The 18,309-nt window shown below is 42.4% G+C and overlaps 1 protein-coding gene across 3 annotated transcripts in view; it reads right to left on the bottom strand.

Annotated features, from left to right (window-relative positions):
- Nucleotides 1–18,309, bottom strand: part of LOC118084151 (vascular endothelial growth factor receptor kdr-like) — a 198,883-nt gene that overhangs the window by 78,271 nt on the left and 102,303 nt on the right. For all 3 annotated transcript variants that reach the window (XM_035113499.3, XM_035113500.3, XM_088664660.1), the window contains exons 10-11: nucleotides 14,801–14,951; nucleotides 6,345–6,465 (exon numbers count right to left, since the gene is read on the bottom strand). In XM_035113499.3, the coding sequence (XP_034969390.1) occupies nucleotides 6,345–6,465; nucleotides 14,801–14,951 (272 nt within the window). The remainder of the gene's footprint in view (nucleotides 1–6,344; nucleotides 6,466–14,800; nucleotides 14,952–18,309) is intronic.

The raw sequence follows: 18,309 nt of genomic DNA, 5'->3' as shown, positions 1-18,309 counted from the left end.
TATCATTGTGCACATGGTGCTATATGTGTGCATGAGCAAACCTATATGTGGATTTCCCTTTCCAGCATATTAAAATTTGTAAATCAGAAAACTGAATTCATATGGAAATGGTCAGCACGTCAACACTGATAGCTTCTTTAGAAGCCAGGCACTTCCTGCTTTGCAATCAAAAGATACAGAATGTGCTTAATGCTCAAAGGTTATCTGGAATATCACTCTTGATTTCAGTTTAGAAAAGGGATAGACAATGGGGTATTTGAGAGCACAGTGTAGCCCACAGTGGCCTTTTACAGGTGATCTGCCCCCTAAGATCATCCTGGTTCTCAAGGAACTCCTTTCACATTTTGTTCGGTTACTTTTCTGCGGTGCAAATGGCTTAGGGTCAGACTAGATGTGACTTTTATCTTTACTGACTTGACAGTGGCTTTCTAACATTTCAGACAGGAGTCCTTCCCAGCCCTAACTGGAGATGTCAGAGATTGAACCTGGATCTTTTTGCATGCAGATACCCTTCAGTTACTGAGCTGCAGCTCTTCCCCTAAAATAAATTAATATTCCAACCTTCCTTGCTCTATTCAAAAAGGAACTTAGGAAGTCACTGTATACCAAGTCAGTTCATTGGTCCACCTAACTCAGGACTTTGTACATTGATCAGCTGTGGAGCTCCAGAGTTTTCAGACAAATATCTTCCCTAGTCTTACCTGAAAACACCGAAGACTGAGCCTGGAAACATCTCATGCAAAACATCTCCTTTGGTAGTGAGTTACAGCCATTTCCCAGTGAGGAAGCAGCTCTAAGAATGACTCAGACACATCACTTAAAATATTGTAACTAAATTGCAAATTTGCAATTAAAAAGACCCTGGTGTTTGATTTGATAAGATTTTTTTAAAACAACAACAACAACAAAACATGATTATGCCTCGTTTATATGCTCAGAGGGTTGTATGCAATGTCAAAATGTGTGTCTACGCCCCCTCAGTCCAGATATGGCCTGCACTAACCCAAACGATAAACTGCCTATGACTACATAATGCAGATATTTGCACAGATGTACCCCAGCTGTTATTTTAGGTGCTTGGAAAAAACCACCTCAGGTTGGAGAAGCCCCACTTCCATGAAATCCATCTGTGTCTGGCCATGAACTGCCGTTGGGGATTAAGGGATTCTTCTTTCAAATCTCATCTCTTTGGAACAACTTTAAGGCACACGTTTTTTAAACGTGCAGAGAAAGATAATCAAATAATGAGAAGAGTGGGATAAAAGCAAGCAAAGAAAACACAAATGCTGAAAAAGATCAAACCAAAGCTGCTTCTTTCCCACTTCTTGTTTTCAGAAGTGGACAGGCCATTGCTTCTGGAAAGCCCACAAGCAGTGCTTGAAAGCCATTCCCTCTCCCCTGCTGTTTAACCCCAGCACACTGCACCCAGAGAAAGACTGCCTTCAAGCATGAAGACTCTCTATAGCCATTGTGGCAAGCAGACACTGACAGAGCTATGCTGATTATAATTACTGGAGGTCCTGAATTATGGATTAAGGCATGGATGGAGAGCCTGCCTCCCCTTTGATGTTGTTGGAATTCCAACCATCCCAGCTGCCGTCAACATGACCAAAGACCAGCGGTGAAGGAAGTTGTAGTCCAACCATTTCCATAGGGTCACAGGTTCCCCATCCCAGGATTGAGGCAGTAATTTGCAGCCAATTAAGCAATCACACACACACTACCATACTGTGAATTTTGTAATGTGTCCTCTTCTCACACATAAAAGTGTAGCCTTTGGGCAGTGCCAATGCTATTACACCATGAAGACTAGCAACAAAAGCTTCCTGTTTCCAGTTTATGACACACTACTGTAATCAGAAGTGCTTGGCCTGCAAAAATGGAGTCTGATAAAGATTAGTGTGGAACATGAGAAACTACCTTATATTCAGAACACTGATCCATCTATTACCTATGCTGACTAGCAGTAGCTCTACAGGAATTCAGACATGGGACATTCCCAGTGTTACCTGGATATGCTGGGGATAAAATCAGGGACTTTATGCATGCAAAGCAGATGTTCTGCCACCGAGCTTTGACCTTTTCCTCCTCCCCATTGGGTGATTCTGGCCTGCTAGTCATCCATAGTTATGGCTACACACAAATACTGCATGGCAAACTTTCAGCAGCCAGTCTATCAAGCTGGATCCCAGAATCCACTCTAGATTCCAGAATTCTCTTCTGCAATGCCTGGAGGATTTCAGGTAAAGTAGCTGTTCTTCTCAAAAGTACTTGTAGGGCATAAACAAGTGCTTCGTATACTTACTCTAAGTGAGCAGAGCCTATACATACTCTTTGGTTCTATGATTCTGTGTATGAATGGACCATAACATGACGAAGAGAAATTTCTGATTGTATCAAAGCCAGTTGGATCTACACTGATCGGGATAACATTTTTAGAAAGTAGTATAGCTCTCAATGCAAAATTACATCGACAATATATCACTGCTCTACAGTGCCCTCAAGTGTTTCATGTTTATAATGCATCTTTTATGTTTTCACTGACCAGTGTAGATTAGTCCCCAATGTGTTTCAATGGAGCCAGCTGCCTCAGGGTCTATCCACACTTTCCTTTTGCCATATGCTTTCTAGGCAGAGGCCTGTGATTTAATACCCCATGAAAGAACATGGTATTTCTGGTCGTCGTCCTCCCCGCCCCGAGCTTTCCTGCAAAAACCCAGCGAACATCAATTCGGGTTTTCTGCAGACTGATGTTGGCACCAACTGAGCTTTCAAGAGCAGGTTTTCATGGGGAAAGCTCTAGAACCAAAAAAAGGGAGGCGAGGAGCTTGGATACTGAGCTTAAAATCACAGACCATGCTTATAAAGAGTGGAGTAAAGGCAAGCATGGAGAAGCCCTCAGTTATCTAATTGTCAAATATAGAAGTATCCATGGGATATACATTCACATAAGAACAGCCCTCTGCTTTGAGACTGGACAGATTCAAGTACCATGTAGTAACCTCTTCTTTGCAGAATCAAGTATGCTGCTTCTTAAATGCTAGAATGTGCACCCTTGAGTCTCTAAGAAAAACACAATACATGACATGGTTATTTGCCCCAAAGGAAGGCTATGCCATCCATCATGTGAGAATAAGAAATAGCTTTGTCTCCAGGACTATTTGCAAGATTATTCTGCAAAGGCTAAAGTGATGAAGGGGCACGCTCTTAAATTGATCTTCCAATTAAGCCTTAAGAGACAGGAAACTGCAGTCAGCAAAAAGAGACAGGGCTTGTGTGACTCCACACTTTTCAGTTCCACAGTCTCACCCCCACCCCCACCTCTATTTTCTCCCTTGCAGTGAGGCAATGCGGGTGAGTAGGTGCAGGGAAAGTGGGTGGGAACTAGTTCAAGCTGTTGGATACTGTCACAGTGCTGTGACAGAGATGGTTATGAGAAGACAGAATTGGCAGGTTTACACTAGTGTCGTTCAGCAACCCCCTAAATCTGCCAAGTGCATGGCAACAAGCTAACATTACTGCAAGAAAAGAAATCACTATTAAGCCACGGAAGACAATTCGCCTCAAGTCTTAAGGATGATGGCATGTCCTCTAAAGATTATAAAGGGGGCCTGAAGCATCCTAGAAACTTTCAGGACTGGAAAGAAGTTTTACTGCCGCCAACACCACCTTTGGAATATGATGGTCTGCTTCATTTACACATGTATTATATATGCCACCTGCAATGCATTTCTGGGTCAAGTTTATAATGCTGTTTTTAAAGCCCCTAGGTGGTGCTGTGGGTTAAACCACAGAGCCTAGGGTGGGCTTGCCAATCAGAAGGTCAGTGGTTCGAATCCCTGCAACGGGGTGAGCTCCCGTTGCTCAGTCCCAGCTCCTGCCCATCTAGCAGTTCGAAAGCACGTCAAAGTGCAAGTAGATAAATAGTGGGAAAGTAAATGGCGTTTCCGTGTGCTGCTCTGGTTCACCAGAAGCAGCTTTGTCATGCTGGCCACATGACCTGGAAGCTGTACGCTGGCTCCCTCGGCCAATAACGTGAGATGAGCGCCGCAACCCAAGAGTCGGTCACGACTGGACCTAATGGTCAGGGGTCCCTTTAAACTTAATGCCAGCTGTTTTATGTGATGGTTAGTCACACTGTGAAGTGTTATTAAAACACACAATTTTAATAAACAAATAGGAGTTACGAACCTGGCAGGGAATGCTGTGTCTTGCCTACTTTATCATCATCATCATCACCACCACCACCACCACCCGAACAGGGTAAACATGTCCAAGCTGTGCGTTTTGGTTTGGTGTTTTTTTAATAACCACTTTTGTTTGTTTGTTTCTGAAATTTCTACATCCTTATAGGCACCTCAGTGTCCAAAATGGAAGTAGGCAGCAAGTGATTCACTGGAGGCTGAGAAAATTTGTCTCTCCAGTGAGGTCTGTGATGTAAGGCTTTTGATACAGTACTAGAGAGTCGAGGCACATAGGAAAGATTATCAGATCTGAGCTCATGCCAGCATCACAGCACAGTCAATTAAAGGCAGGCCACCAGAGTCTCTGGCATTTTTGTTTTATCTAGCTTGCAAAGCACCAATAAAATTACTTGCTAGGATATGGTGGGAAATGAATTTGTCTGTTTCCTGAATGTTCTATTTCTGGAGGTAATTGACACTGGTAAAAAGAGGGTGGGGGGGGGAGGCTGGAGGCAATAGGGTTATCATCAGTGTGTTGTTTATAAAATTATATTCATTATCTGAAAGTTTTGCTTAATGCAGACACCCTTGGACTTCATTAAAATGTTTGCGCAGGAGAGTTTTCTCTAATGGGCCTTCACAGGGAAAACGCTTGAAATCCAAGCCTCAGCTAGTTTAGCTTTATGAGTCTTAGGCACAGTGACCACAAAGGTTAGGAGCAAAAGGAAAATTAAAAACATGTGCACACACATAGTTTTTAATCATGGTCTAGGGCAGGGGTGGGGAACATTTATCATCCCAAGGGCCACATTTCTTTCTGGAGTACCTTTCAGAGGCCGTATAGGTAAGGCCAAAGGCAATGTTTGCAACAACTGATGTCACTCTTATCTTTGTACAGTAGGCTACATCCTAACCACATGAGCCAGATGTTTCTACCAACCTGAACACACACAGATACACCTTTTAATCCTTAAACCCTCTAGAGACCCGCTTCCATTCACCACAGACCTGCCTTCTGCAACCTCTTGTCTTCCAGATGTTGTTGGACTGCAGCTCTCATCATTCCTGACCACTGGCCATGCTGGCTGCAGAGACTGATGGGAATTCAAAAAACATCTGGAGTACACTAGGTTGAGGAAGGCTGGTGTAGACAATACTGAGTTGGATTTTTAAAAAAATTATTTTTATTGATTTTCAAGATAATAATACAGTACAAAAATAAAGAAAAGAAAAACACCCCCTGATACTGAGCAAGCTGGATTAATGGTGTGATAAGGCAGGCAGGCAGGCAGGCAGGCAGTTCCAGCACCTCTCAGGTGGGCACCACTGCCATTCTAAAAGAATGAGGGAGGTGTTCATGGTGAGCTCTGGCACCATTTTTTCCTAGAAAAAAGCACTGATTATAGATAGAAATATACATAGATGGATGGATGGATGGATGGATGGATGGATGGATGGATGGATGGATGAAGACTACAGAAAACTAGCCTGCATTGTCCTAACCACACTTTCCCCCGAAAAAGGGCATTTCTCCAAAACAGGAGAAAGTGAGGTAGGAATTTTATATATTTCTGCTTTGTTTGGGGTCGGAACCATGGAGTGAATAGCAAGTGTGGCTGGAATGGTGGAGAGCAAAAAAGAAAAGACTCCACAAAGACAGCTGAGCATTTGGATGAGATAAGGGATCTCATTAGCAGGATGCCCTTTGCAAGAGTTCTCATGGCTGGAAGCGCTTCTTGCACTTTCTCAGGCTCAAGACCAAAAAGCTTTCTGAGTGAGTCGTGCATTTTCTGAGAGCTTTAAAAATAAAATGAAAACCAGGGAAGGGGGACAAGTGACATCATTACCAGAGTCGATAAACAGAGAAGATTTGAACATGATCCCAGGGTGGAAGAATTCCAAGCATGTCAAAAATTCAGTGCTAAAAGGAAATCAGTGCTTGAGATGTTTGAGAAAGGAGGCAATGTTTTATTTTATCATTACTAACACAACTGGATGTAGTTGCGGTTGTTATGGGGAGTGAACAGGGGGAAATTGTAACTGATCATAGGTTGGTTTTTATATTTAAAAATTAATCTTAAAAAAACAAATAAAAAGAGAAAGGGGGCTTTTGAGTGAACCCACTGAAACTGCAGGAAATCAATACTCCCTGAGCCGTACCTTTAATTTATTGCCATGTCTTATGTACTTAGGTTCAATGGATTTGATTTTATTTGCTGGGTAGGTGATTTCACGGCCAATGGTTTCTTCCACCTTGATCCTTTTCCCTCGTTGCTTGCATCTGAATTTTTTTTTAAAAAAAAAAAGGAAAAGGAAAAAGAATAAGAATAAGTTGAAATGGCAAATCACATAAATCTGTGCACCTGACTCAAGACATGGCCATTTTTCTAGCATGGCATCCAAGAAAATGGACTTAGGGTTCAAAGTAGGAGTGAAGAACCTGTGGTCCTCCAGCTGCTGTTGGACTCCAACTCCCATCAGTCCCAGTCAGCACAGGCAATTCTCAGGGGTGGTGGGAAGTGGAACTTCCTAACATTTGGAGGGCCACAATTTAGGAAAGCCTGGAATAAAGGACATAAGAAGAACCCTGTTGGATCAGACCAAAGGCTCAGTGTTGGAAGTAAAACAACAATGCTTGCAATAAATTACCTGAACCAGTGGGGGGAATGATAGACAGAAAGGCACTGGTTCCTTCTCTTTTAGTAACCACTTGTTGGTAAAGTAGACTTCTTCTCCTAGTGAATTAGCTCGAGCCAGTTGCAGTATTAGTTAGCCCACGTGTGATTCCATTTTGGCCACATGTAAAACCCATCCCTGGAACGGCTTTCTTTGCCATGAGTAATAAATGTTTTCTTTACACTTTCAAGCAAACTCAGCAGACCATTTCTTTTCTGCACACTGCTGCAATATATTTACCAAACTCCAGAAGGTTCTGGGCCCAATGCCAGCTTACTAAAGCTGCAGAAGGTTTCTGAATGAAAGAACAAAGGCTCAGGCCAACGTTAACAGGCATGCCTTGATCCCAAAGTTGCAATCAGGAGATTTCCATGCTTGGCTGTACATAATCTATGGATGGTGAAGGAATTCTGGAAATGGCGAAGACTGAAAAATCTGTGTAAGATGCTGGTACTGTCGCTGGATGGGAAACACATAGGGCAAAGTCTCTTTCAATCCAATGTTTGGCTAATTTCCAGCAAATACACATGGAAAATGACAGTATTGAAAAGGGAGTGTTTTTAGCCTTAAAAAATCTTTATGGGAAATCAGGAATTAAAGATCAGATTCAGAGTTACAAATAATTGTTTTCTGCTTGATGAAGGGAAGGAGACTGTTCTATGAAACAAATGGAATTGTTGCTAAATTTGATGGTCAAATTAAGCGTTGCTGGAGGAAATCTAGACCACCACCCTGTTATTACAGTGACAATCATATGCTTATGAGAAGCCCACAAGTAGATATTGAGTGCAATAATACTCTTCCCACTTGCAGTTTCCAGCAGCCACTATACAGAAATGTGCCTGCTTCCAATGGTGGAGAAAGAACATAGGCACCCTAGTTAGTATTATGTATTTATGTATTTTTTACATACTGTTTGCACCCTTGCCAGAACAGTGTACCAAACAGGTTTGGCATCATTGGGCATCTGCCAAGGACCACATCTCAGGAAGGGGCCTTTCCAGAGTCCTCTTGGACTGGCTCACCCTTGCTATCTCTGCATGATCACCTACCCTCTCTGAGGACGTGAGCAGTGATAAGAGAAAGGGAATGAACAAGTAGCTTCCAGTTTGTCTTACACAACTCTGGATGGTTCTATAGACTGGGCCAAGAGGGAGGATCAAACAAGCAGATGCCTTATACTAATCCAGGTCATTGGTCCACCTAGATCAGTACTTCCTAGACTGACACTAGCCCTCCAGGGTTTCAGGTAAGGGTCTATCTTTATCCCACCTGGAGATGTCGGGGATTGAACATTGGGACATTTTGTATGCAAAGCAAATGCTCTAACTGCTGAGCTGTGGCTCTTGAGAGGTGGCAAGGTAAATCAGTATTGATGACAGTGGCAAAGAGGAGGTAGGCTCACACAGTCCTTGGGACTAGGCCATTGAAAATAAACAAATGAAACACAAATTCAATTATTATTAGAAAGATAAATATAGAATACCCATTCACCAGCACTAAAAACTGCTCTTGAACAAAAACAATGGGGCGGCTAATTATTTTAACAATATCAGGTAAATAAGGTGATATTATTATTATTATTATTATTATTATTATTATTATTATTATTATTTTGCTACACTACAAATGTCTTTCCATTTAAGGAAATTATGCCATAACTTAAAATTGGAGCATCTGTTTTGCAAACAGAAGGTGCCAGGTTCAATTCCTGGCATCTCCATGAAGGGTGGAACGTCCCCTGACAGCCGCTACCAATCAGTGCAGACAATACAGTACTGAACTAGATGGGCCAAGGGGCTGCCTTAGTATAAAGCAGCTTCCTCTGCCCCTGTGATTTCCTGGTGGCTTTTGCAGTTTCCTTCAGACACAATATCACTCAATGAGTGCGAAGGAGACAGAACTTCTGCATGTAGATTGAACAATGTCACAAAATCAGGACATTAGGGGGGAAAATGGGAGCAGTGGGGAGTGGGGGTTAGGGGAAATGAAATAACAACAGGAAATGAGGGAAGGGGTGTTTTTTCTCACAAGAGGCTTCCCCTCCAGCTTCTGTAAGGAAAGATAAGGCTACTTTGGAGGTCAAGTGGAGATACAAACACACTTTGCCATTGTGTTTAAAGTGATAGAACCACAAGCTGGGCATTTTCATGATTTGGCTTAGTTTACACTCCTGGGGTCAGCAGGAACACTCAAGATTATAGTACTCTGCAATCCTGTTTGTCCATTGAACAGGGTACATGGGAGTAAGCCTAAAGAGGACTGGACTGTAAAGATGCTTAAATCCCTACTTGTAAGGCAATTTGCATGCAAAATGTGTAATGTGGCATTTTAGCTAATGCAGTGTAATGGGAAGAATGCCTAACTTGTTCTGTTCTATCCAGACAGACTTCAATCTTGTTTCAGGTCCAGTTTTAGCACAGAAACAGCCTTGGTCAGCCTAACTGATAACAACAGAAGAGATGCTGTGCAGATGTTGCACTTGTGCCTTGAAGCAGTAAGGCTGAAAGGGAGTCAATAATCTAAGGTTAAATGCTGGTAACGACTGGAGGTGCTTTGGGTGGGCGCTTCCAATATTGGGTAATTATGTGGATGATCTCTTCTGGGAGGGGTTGCACTGAGGGAATGGGTTTGTAGTCTGTGGGTACTCCTGGAGTGGTAGTCAATGAAGCTTAACTTAGAGGAGACCTAATGAAATTAATGAGCATGAATAAATTGCATCCATTAATTTCAATAGGTGTATTCGTATCGGGTTCCAACCTGTCACTGGGGTCCCAAGTGGCATGTGGCAAGGAGTGCTTATGCCAAGCAAAAGCAGCACTCACACCACAAGTTCAAAGCACTAAGATTCCACTGTAATTCTCATGCCTTCTCACAAAGAATTCTGGGAGCTGAGTTTGTTAAAGGTGCTGAGAGTTGTTAGGAGACCCTGATTCCTGTCCCGGAGCAACAAGTCCCAGAGTGGTTTAACAATCAATCCCCCCTTCACAGAAAACTCTGTGAATTATAGCTCTGCGGGGCAAATAGGGGATCTCCTAGCTACTCTCAGCACCTTTAACCAACTGCAGCTCACAGGAAGCCAGATAAAGTGGTATTATAGAGCTTTAAAGATATGGTGTGAATGTGACCTTAGGTTGAGTTGCCAGTTATGGCAAAAACAGGCAATGCCTCTGGTAAGCAGGGTCAGTTGAAACATGTGGTAGCATTCTATACTGCATAAGCAAAATTCTTCATCTGTAATTTTTTGACATTTTCAATGCATACCAAAATTCACATTAAAAATGCCTACAAAAAACACACAAAGATTCATATTTTAGGAAAACATACACACAAGTTGTTGTTTTTAAATGCATATTGATTCTGAAATGCAATGGGATGTACTTGCATATGAACACATGGAAAACTGACCAGAAATAGACTGATAGCATCAGTCTATCATGGGAAAAACCGGAATTTTGTCACACTTCCTTACACTTCACTCCACTCTCCATATTTCTGTTTTCTTTTTATTATTTATCCCTACCTGAACCAGGGGGCATCTTACTAACATAGATTGAAATAATGCAAGGAAATCAGATCCTGTCATGGGTTGCAATAAATCTGTTGTATTACTGATGCTCTCTCTCTCTCTCTCTCTCTCTCTCTCTCTCTCTCTCTCTCTCTCTCTCTCACACACACACACACACACACACACACACACACACACACACACACCAGGAGGTTCTCCTGGCTGCTCCTCCAATGAACTATCACCAGCCATGACCTTGGACAAATTAAGCTGCAATCTCAACTTCAAACATTTTTTTCCACGGGTGTTCTTCAAATGACAGTAAGCCTCCCCATCCCAACAAAAACATCAGAAAAGAGAAAGAGTCAAGAGGGGGCCCATTTGGCTCTTTATATTCCCTCATCTGTCCTTTATTTTTAAGGGTGGAAAACCTGACTCCAGCCTCCTTGCTGCACAGAAGGGTGAAAGTGCAGGAGGAGATGTTGGGTTTGGCTCCCAGACATCCCTGCTGGTGCTCACCAAGGGAAGTACTCTCTATTCAGGCCTGAACCAAGGCATCTCTCTATGGGTTGCTCTGCTAACATTTCAACAGGAACAAAGGAAACTTGTCTGTTTGTTTAGAGAAACTGCGCCGAGCAGCACCTTATGCCTAACTCACTTCATTCCTGTTTGGTAGACCTGGGATTCTTTGTCCCTCCTCTAACCCCACACAGAGAAATAAGACAGTTAGGGGGTTCCTGTATCGTATGCCTGCCAGGCAATATGTTTTGAACAGTGAGTGAAGCCAAGGATAAGAAGCTGCTCTTCACATCCACGCAGAAGAGGCATGGGGATCTGGTGTGCCAGGCCTGCACAGCTGCAACCCACCAAGACCAGACCAGCTCACAATTCTGAGCTGTGTATGGTACCCTCCAGGGACTTGGGGTGCATTCATATGGCAGTTTATTCCATTTCCTTGACCTTTCCCTGCATCAATTATGATTTTTCTTTGTTCATGGGAGAATGCGGCTCTCGGGCTGAAACAATTCCCCCTCCTAGACCAGCATCCAGGGATCTCTGGGAAGCCTCAAAGCAGGGCTCGAGTGCATCAGCACCCTACCCTCCTGCAGTTCCCAGCGACTGGTTTTGAAAAGCATTTCAGCCTCCATCAGCAGAAGCAGAACATTGTCACAGTGGCCAGTAGCAACTCATGAATTCATCTAATCCTCTTTTAAAGCCATCTGAGTTGGTGGACGTTGAGAGTGAGGAAGAATGGGGACTAACCAAGGGGTTAAGTGCTGAACAGTGTTCTCTCTAGCTAGCTGAAGCAGCATTAAGACCAGTGGCAGACCTTGGGCTCTTACATTTCACACACTGCCCTGTAAAATGCAAAAATTCAGTGCCCCTGCCTCTCCTGCTTCATTTTACAGCATTGCTTTGGCGCCCCTGACAGTGTGGCGCCAATGTGGCTGCACCGGTTGCACCACCATAAAACCACCTCTGATGAAGACTCATAGGAAGAAACATTGTTTCTTTTTAAGACAATTGCATTGCCTCAGTTCTGTCACTAATAGACATGTAGAACATTGTGCTGTGGGAGATATGCAGTCAAATCTAAAAATGCATTTTCTTGCTAGTTGGCATGTGAAAGGATTAAGACCAGGCATCCCCAAACTTCGGCCCTCCAGATGTTTTGGACTACAATTCCCATCATCCCTGACCACTGGTCCTCTTAGCTAGGGATCATGGGAGTTGTAGGCCAAAACATCTGGAGGGCCGCAGTTTGGGGATGCCTAGATTAAGACCATAGAGCTGTACTGCCAATAGGGAGACTCAGACAACAGAAAAGCAACTGGTAGAGAAGACTCAGTGTGATGTCAGTTCCCCTCCACTCCTGGGAGGGAAGAAGCAAAAGAAATACCATATTTACTTGAATCTAATGCTCACCATTTTTGGCCAAATTATGTTGCAAAAATTAAGGTGCACATTAGAATTGCTGGCACATTTACATTCACCAGCAAATACTTTTTTTGGTTTCAAGGTTCTGGAAATTGAGGTGTGTATTAGATTTGATGGCGCATTAGACTCAAGCAAATACGGTATTTCCGGTGCCTTCTCTCTCTCACTTTCTCTTCAACCAGCCATGAAGAAGGATGTGCCTCTAAATGCTGCAGAAGCAGAAGCTGTTTTTGCTGTAAACACAAGTATTTAACCTGCATTTACTTTTAATGCTGTTGCTGCTAAGGACAAATGCTTGACTGTGAGTAAAATATATGTTTTAAACTTACTTTTCAGTCTGCAGCCTGTTTCCTTGATAAACCTAATTCTTTTGCTTTCACTTAACCTGCTTAAGATGGAATTTAAACTCTGCTCAGCCCCACATTTTTAAACTCAAACAGTAAGTTGATTCTTTTGTCTGTCTGTTAACCCATACATGTGGCTCTGTAGGGGGATAAAATATCTCCTCACCTGCCTAATGAAATCTATCAAAATATAATTGGACTTCTGTTGTTTTGCCCATTTGTTCTTTCCCCCTTAACATCTCATCTTGGACTGTCAGAATCTACAAAACCAGCTTGGTTTCTGTTCTGACCTGAAGACCCTACAACAGACATTCTGCAGGGGCCTATTTATTTGCTTCTGAACAGCTGTTGCAGTTGGAATCTCTGAAAACTTCAAAACTTCACAGTGGGGTGTGTTGGGTTTTTTTTTTTTTAGCTGTTTATTTTTTGGGGGGGGAGTCTTATCCCTTTGGAGTTAATTTGGCAACTGGGGAGCTTATTTCAAAGCTACAAAATGGAGATAAACTTCATATTTTTATGTTCACTGATCTTCAGTTCTGTCAGAGGGTAAAGGTTTGCAAAAACCCTGAGGTTCAAGGAGTGGAACTTAAGTCAAGGAAGATTCCCGGGGAAGGAGGTGAAGCCTGTCCTTAATAGGTGACTTATCTTCAATGCAGGGTTCTTTATCTTGGGTGCAGTCAGCCACTCAATCCCTCCCTCCAAGTGGAAGGAAGTAGCAGGCATCCCCAAACTGTGGCCCTCCAGATGTTTTGGCCTACAACTCCCATGATCCCTAGCTAACAGGACCAGTGGGCAGGGATGATGGGAATTGTAGCCCAAAACATCTGGAGGGCCAAAGTTTGGGGGTGCCTGAAGTAGAGGATCCTGGAACTGGAAGAGCATGCTGGGAAGAGGGCTCATTTAAATTTTGGGATGGATGGAAATAGATCCTGTGCAAAAAAACACCTTGGCTTATAGCTTCCCAATATGAATGGGCAAATCTGTCAATTTTGGTTTCTCAGATGATGCTCAGAGCTGGGGTTTTCTTATGTGACACCAAGCTGCAAAAAAAATGTGTGTAGGTGGAAACACTATTGACTGTGATTATCAAATGCAGGCAGAGCTGGAGGTGCCGCTTCCTTTTCTATCCCATCCTTAACTTCTCATTGGTAAAAGTTAACTATCTCAAGATGATGATGATGACGTGAGTAATAATGATAGTATTTCAGACAAATCCATGAAAGAGAGTGTCTACTAGACATGATAATAAATGGAACTTCCATGCCCAGAAGCAATATACCACATTTCAGATGCTGCATGCAAACCATAGGGAAGTATTGCTAGAGGTGAAGGGGAATTTTGTTACGTGAACTGACTTGACTTGTATTCCAGGGACTAATGCACAGATCACAATACAGCTCTCAGTTGTATTGCAAACTATTCAGAATGTTGCAACACAGTCCTGGGCTCAAAAAATGTATGCCAAAAAGATGCATACTTCAGAAGGAAATGCATACAAAACTGCCTATTTTAGGAGGCAGTATGTCTCTGAATACCAGAGCTGATGTTGCTAGCAGGCTTCCAACAGGCATCAAGTTGGCTGTGAGAATAGAATGCTGGGCCAGATAGCCTTTGGCCCGATTCCGCAGGGCACTTCTGATGTTCTTATTATGCTAGGTGGAAATGTGTTAAAGTTAACTGTGTATTTTAATCTGTTTTCCAGAAAGCAGATTAAAACAAACCTATGGGCCACCACATGTGAAACTGACTAGGAAAGAAAATGGACAGACCTGTCCACCTGTAAGGGTGCTTGTGCAGTGGTCTAGGGTCCTGTTGGCTTGCCAGTCATATCTGGCTGATTGGTGGGGGAAGCCAGTTGCCAGACTAGATGGATGCCTGAGCAGGGCATTTCTTGTGTTCTTATGTTTTTGACCCACACAGTCTTTACCAATTTTCTTCCACAGCTTAAGAGTTGAAGAAACACCTTCATAAATTGATGTCCTGCAACCTCTAGTTGCATTAGAGCAAGCATTAGCTCTCTTGCCAGGACTTCAGTGAATAATGTTTCATATATCACAGTCTTCTGGCAGAGCCCTATGTTAACAGTAAGGGAAATGACTTGTGGGCAAATGGCTATTGATTCAGATCAGCACATTACAGTGATAACTTACAGGTTGTCTTCATGACTGCATGGCTCCCATTCCCAATGTATGGTGGGCAGAGGGTTCCCACTTGATGTGCACTGGAGGCTCTGCTCTCCTCCTTTTGTGACCAGCTCCATTTTAGAAAAATCTGTCTCCTTTTCATAAATCCTGGGTCTCTCTGCAAAGAAAAAGCAAATTTGTCAAAGGACCATTTTCTCAAGAAAGCTGCACTTAAACAGAAGAAAAAGATTGGTGGAAAGAACTTTACGAATCATGCATTCTCCCACAGAGAGCGTCCAGGAACTACAAACTGGCCTGTGAAGCCCATGACACACATCACTGGCCAGGCCCCAGGCACTCTGAATGTTTTTGTCTTGCTGAAATTTGTCTTTGATTTATGATACTCCACCAATGCCCCCCCCCAAATCTGAATGTTGTACACCAGAGGTTCTAGGACATTTGATTCACTAAAATTATATCCCACTCCTCTGCCCATTGTCTAGTTAGCAGGAGTAGATCACAATACTTATTTATTTAAATGTTGAGTCTCAAGAAAGAAATATTTTATGACCCCTTCAAGTAGTTTAGCTGAGGCAATGCAGTGATTGATCACATTTTCCCTAGCTTTGTTATCTTGGTATAAACATGGAATCAGGTAGATGGTGAAAATAAGGAAGCTGGCAGGGTGTTGGGGGGGGAAGGCCATCGCTCAGTGGTAGAACATCTGCTTTGCATGCAGAAGGACCCAGTTTCAATCCCTGGCATCTTCAGGAAGGGCTGGGATTGTTCCCCATCTGAAACTCTGGATACTTAGGAAGCTGCTCCCCCTCAGTGTTAGTTATACTGAATTATGTAAAGCAATACAGTAGTATGAGGCAGCTTCCTGTCTTTCTCCCATCCAGGTACTAACCAGGCCTGACTCTGTTTAGCTTCAGAGATCAGATGAGATTAGGTGTGTTCAGGGTGTTCAGGGTAGTACAGTCATAGACAGCTTCCTGTCTTTCTGTGATGTACTTTTTAAAAGGAGACCTGCATCATTCCACACAAATGCAGAATTGTATGCAATGTCACTCCCCTCCATTGTCTCCACTGAATTCCCACCAACATATACCACATACGGCAGGATTAGTCTCAGACACCATAAACTACCTATGAACAAAGCACAGCATGTTCCTATGAGTGCTCATCACAAGAAACACCAGGAGACTCAGTCTCCTCTAATTTTAGTTTTCTCAGAAAGAACTCAAAATAAAAAATATTACTTCTTTTTTTCTTTCTCCTTCTTATAAAACAAAGAGATAAAAACAAAAGAAGCTGGAAGGAAGGCTCTCTGACCCCAGAAAAAAGAAATGGTTCTGAGTTCAAGGTGAAAAAAATGTCACCTCTCATTGTGCATGGATGTTTCCCCCCTGTCCCAAGGTATCTCACTTGATTTGTGATTCATAACAGGAAATCGAACAGATGTATCCCTTTTATACCCGCACTTAGAGCACCTCTGTCCAATTGGGGGCAGCTGCTGCAATTTCACCCCTTTCGACAACCTGTGGAACGGTCCACAAATTAAACTTTTTCGTTTTCTTGTCTTTGCTCAACAGTTTTTTTCTCTCATCTTGTCAAGCAGGCCCCTTAATATGTAAATACAAGCTGTTGCCTTTCACATTCATTTCCCACTTCTGCCTGACAATTTCCTCCAATGCTGAGCTCTACTCTCATATTACAGAGATAATCAGTTTGATCCTATGGTTTCAATCCTCTCTATCTGTGCCTAGGAGCCCTCGTTTCTAAGACCTAGAATGGGGAACCTCTTTGCCTTGGTAGCCACCTGCAAACCTCCAAGGCCTTTCTATATGGTATGGTATGGCTCATTTACATGCCACTTTTTAGCCCAAGCTCCCCAAAGCTGTGAACAACATAGTGTGCATCTCCAGTTAGAACTGGGGTGCAGAACTTCCAACCTGTGGGGTGAATGCAGCGCCTATCTGCCCATGAGGCAAAGTGAGGCTGTTGCCTCAGCTGCATTTGTTTGTATTTCAGAATTAAAAAGAAATATATTAAAATAATTTATTTATATTTCAGGGGGTAACCTTTTAAACTTGTGATTAGGGATTTGGCAAAATCAAAGCAAATGAACATGATATTCCTGTTTTCTGTCATTCTCTCGGAATCAATAGAACAACAATTCAATTATCTGTTTTTAGTAAGTAACCCCCCCCCTTTGGGGTTAATTAATATAATGAATAGCATGATCCAGAAACCCCTTTATAACTCCAGAATAATTTTTATATGCGTTTTGTTATTACATATTACTCCAATTACTGATTAGTGAAGCCAAATGATTCATTAAATAAAACAATAATTTCTGGGGGAACAAATGAGTAATTGTTGACTTTAAAATGACTATTGAAAACATTTTAATTCTTTATGAAACAGCAAGAATGGTGGGTTGTGCACATGCATATAACAATTATGAGGGGCACATTATGCTGAATAGGCTTCCTCGCGAGAAAAGGGAAAACTTGGCAGCTATGCTTCTGAGTGATCCCCCCTCCCCATCCCCACCCCTCCCCACCCCTTCTCTACATAAGTGCCTGGAAACTTCCATTTCACTGTATCTGAAGAAGTGTGCATGCACACGAAAGCTCATACCAAAATAAAAACTTAGTTGGTCTTTAAGGTGCTACTGAAGGAATTTTTTTATTTTACTTCGATCCAGACCAACACGGCTACCTACCTGTAACCACATTATTTATGAGGCAGAGATAAATAATAGTATGAGAATGAGGGACTTAAGGAAGTCCTTCGTGGGAGGCATATGTAATTCTGTTTTGTTGTAGGCTAGAGGGATGTAATTACTGTATTAGGAGTCAGTCAATCATAAACTGATAAGAGGTTACCATGGCAGCAACATTTTTTAAGCTACTGAATGAAATTAGTGCTTTGCTGAAATATGACACACACACTCCATTTCTGAGAAAGATACTTCCATTTTTCTGCCTCTTTCTCAGCTCAGTTTTAGAATTTATTTGGAATTTTGAGGGGTGGAACGCAGGAAAACAGAAAGCTGCCTTATACCTGGTCAGACAATGGGTCCATCTAGCTTGGTATTGTTGATGCTGAGTTGTCCCTGGTGTCTCCAGGCAGGGTTGGGAAGACCCCTGCCTGAAATACATAAGGGCTAGAATGCTACTAGCCCAGAGATGGGTGGAAGGAGAAATACCAACATTGGCAGATGAAACTGATGGAGTATGAGGAAATGGCGAAACTGACGGGGAAGATCCGAAACCAGGAAGATCAAGTATTTTATAAAGACTGGAGTAAATTTGTAATTTATTTAAAAGACCATTGTAAACAGTTAAAATCTTTGGCAGGGATGTAATGACACTTGCAATGTGGAATTATTTATGGTAATGATGGTAATATAATAGATGGATAATGGTAAAAGAAATTTAAACTTAATCAAGGAACCTGTGGAGGGAGGGAAGGAGGTCCAAAGGTTCAAAAGAACCTTTATATTTTTAATGTTTGAAATGGTTATG

The sequence above is a fragment of the Zootoca vivipara genome, chromosome Z2 (assembly GCF_965207765.1).
Source record: "Zootoca vivipara chromosome Z2, rZooViv2.hap1.1, whole genome shotgun sequence".
NCBI lineage: Eukaryota > Metazoa > Chordata > Lepidosauria > Squamata > Lacertidae > Zootoca > Zootoca vivipara.
The sequence above is the reverse complement of the archived record's forward strand: the minus strand, read 5'-3'. Positions and strand labels throughout refer to the sequence as shown.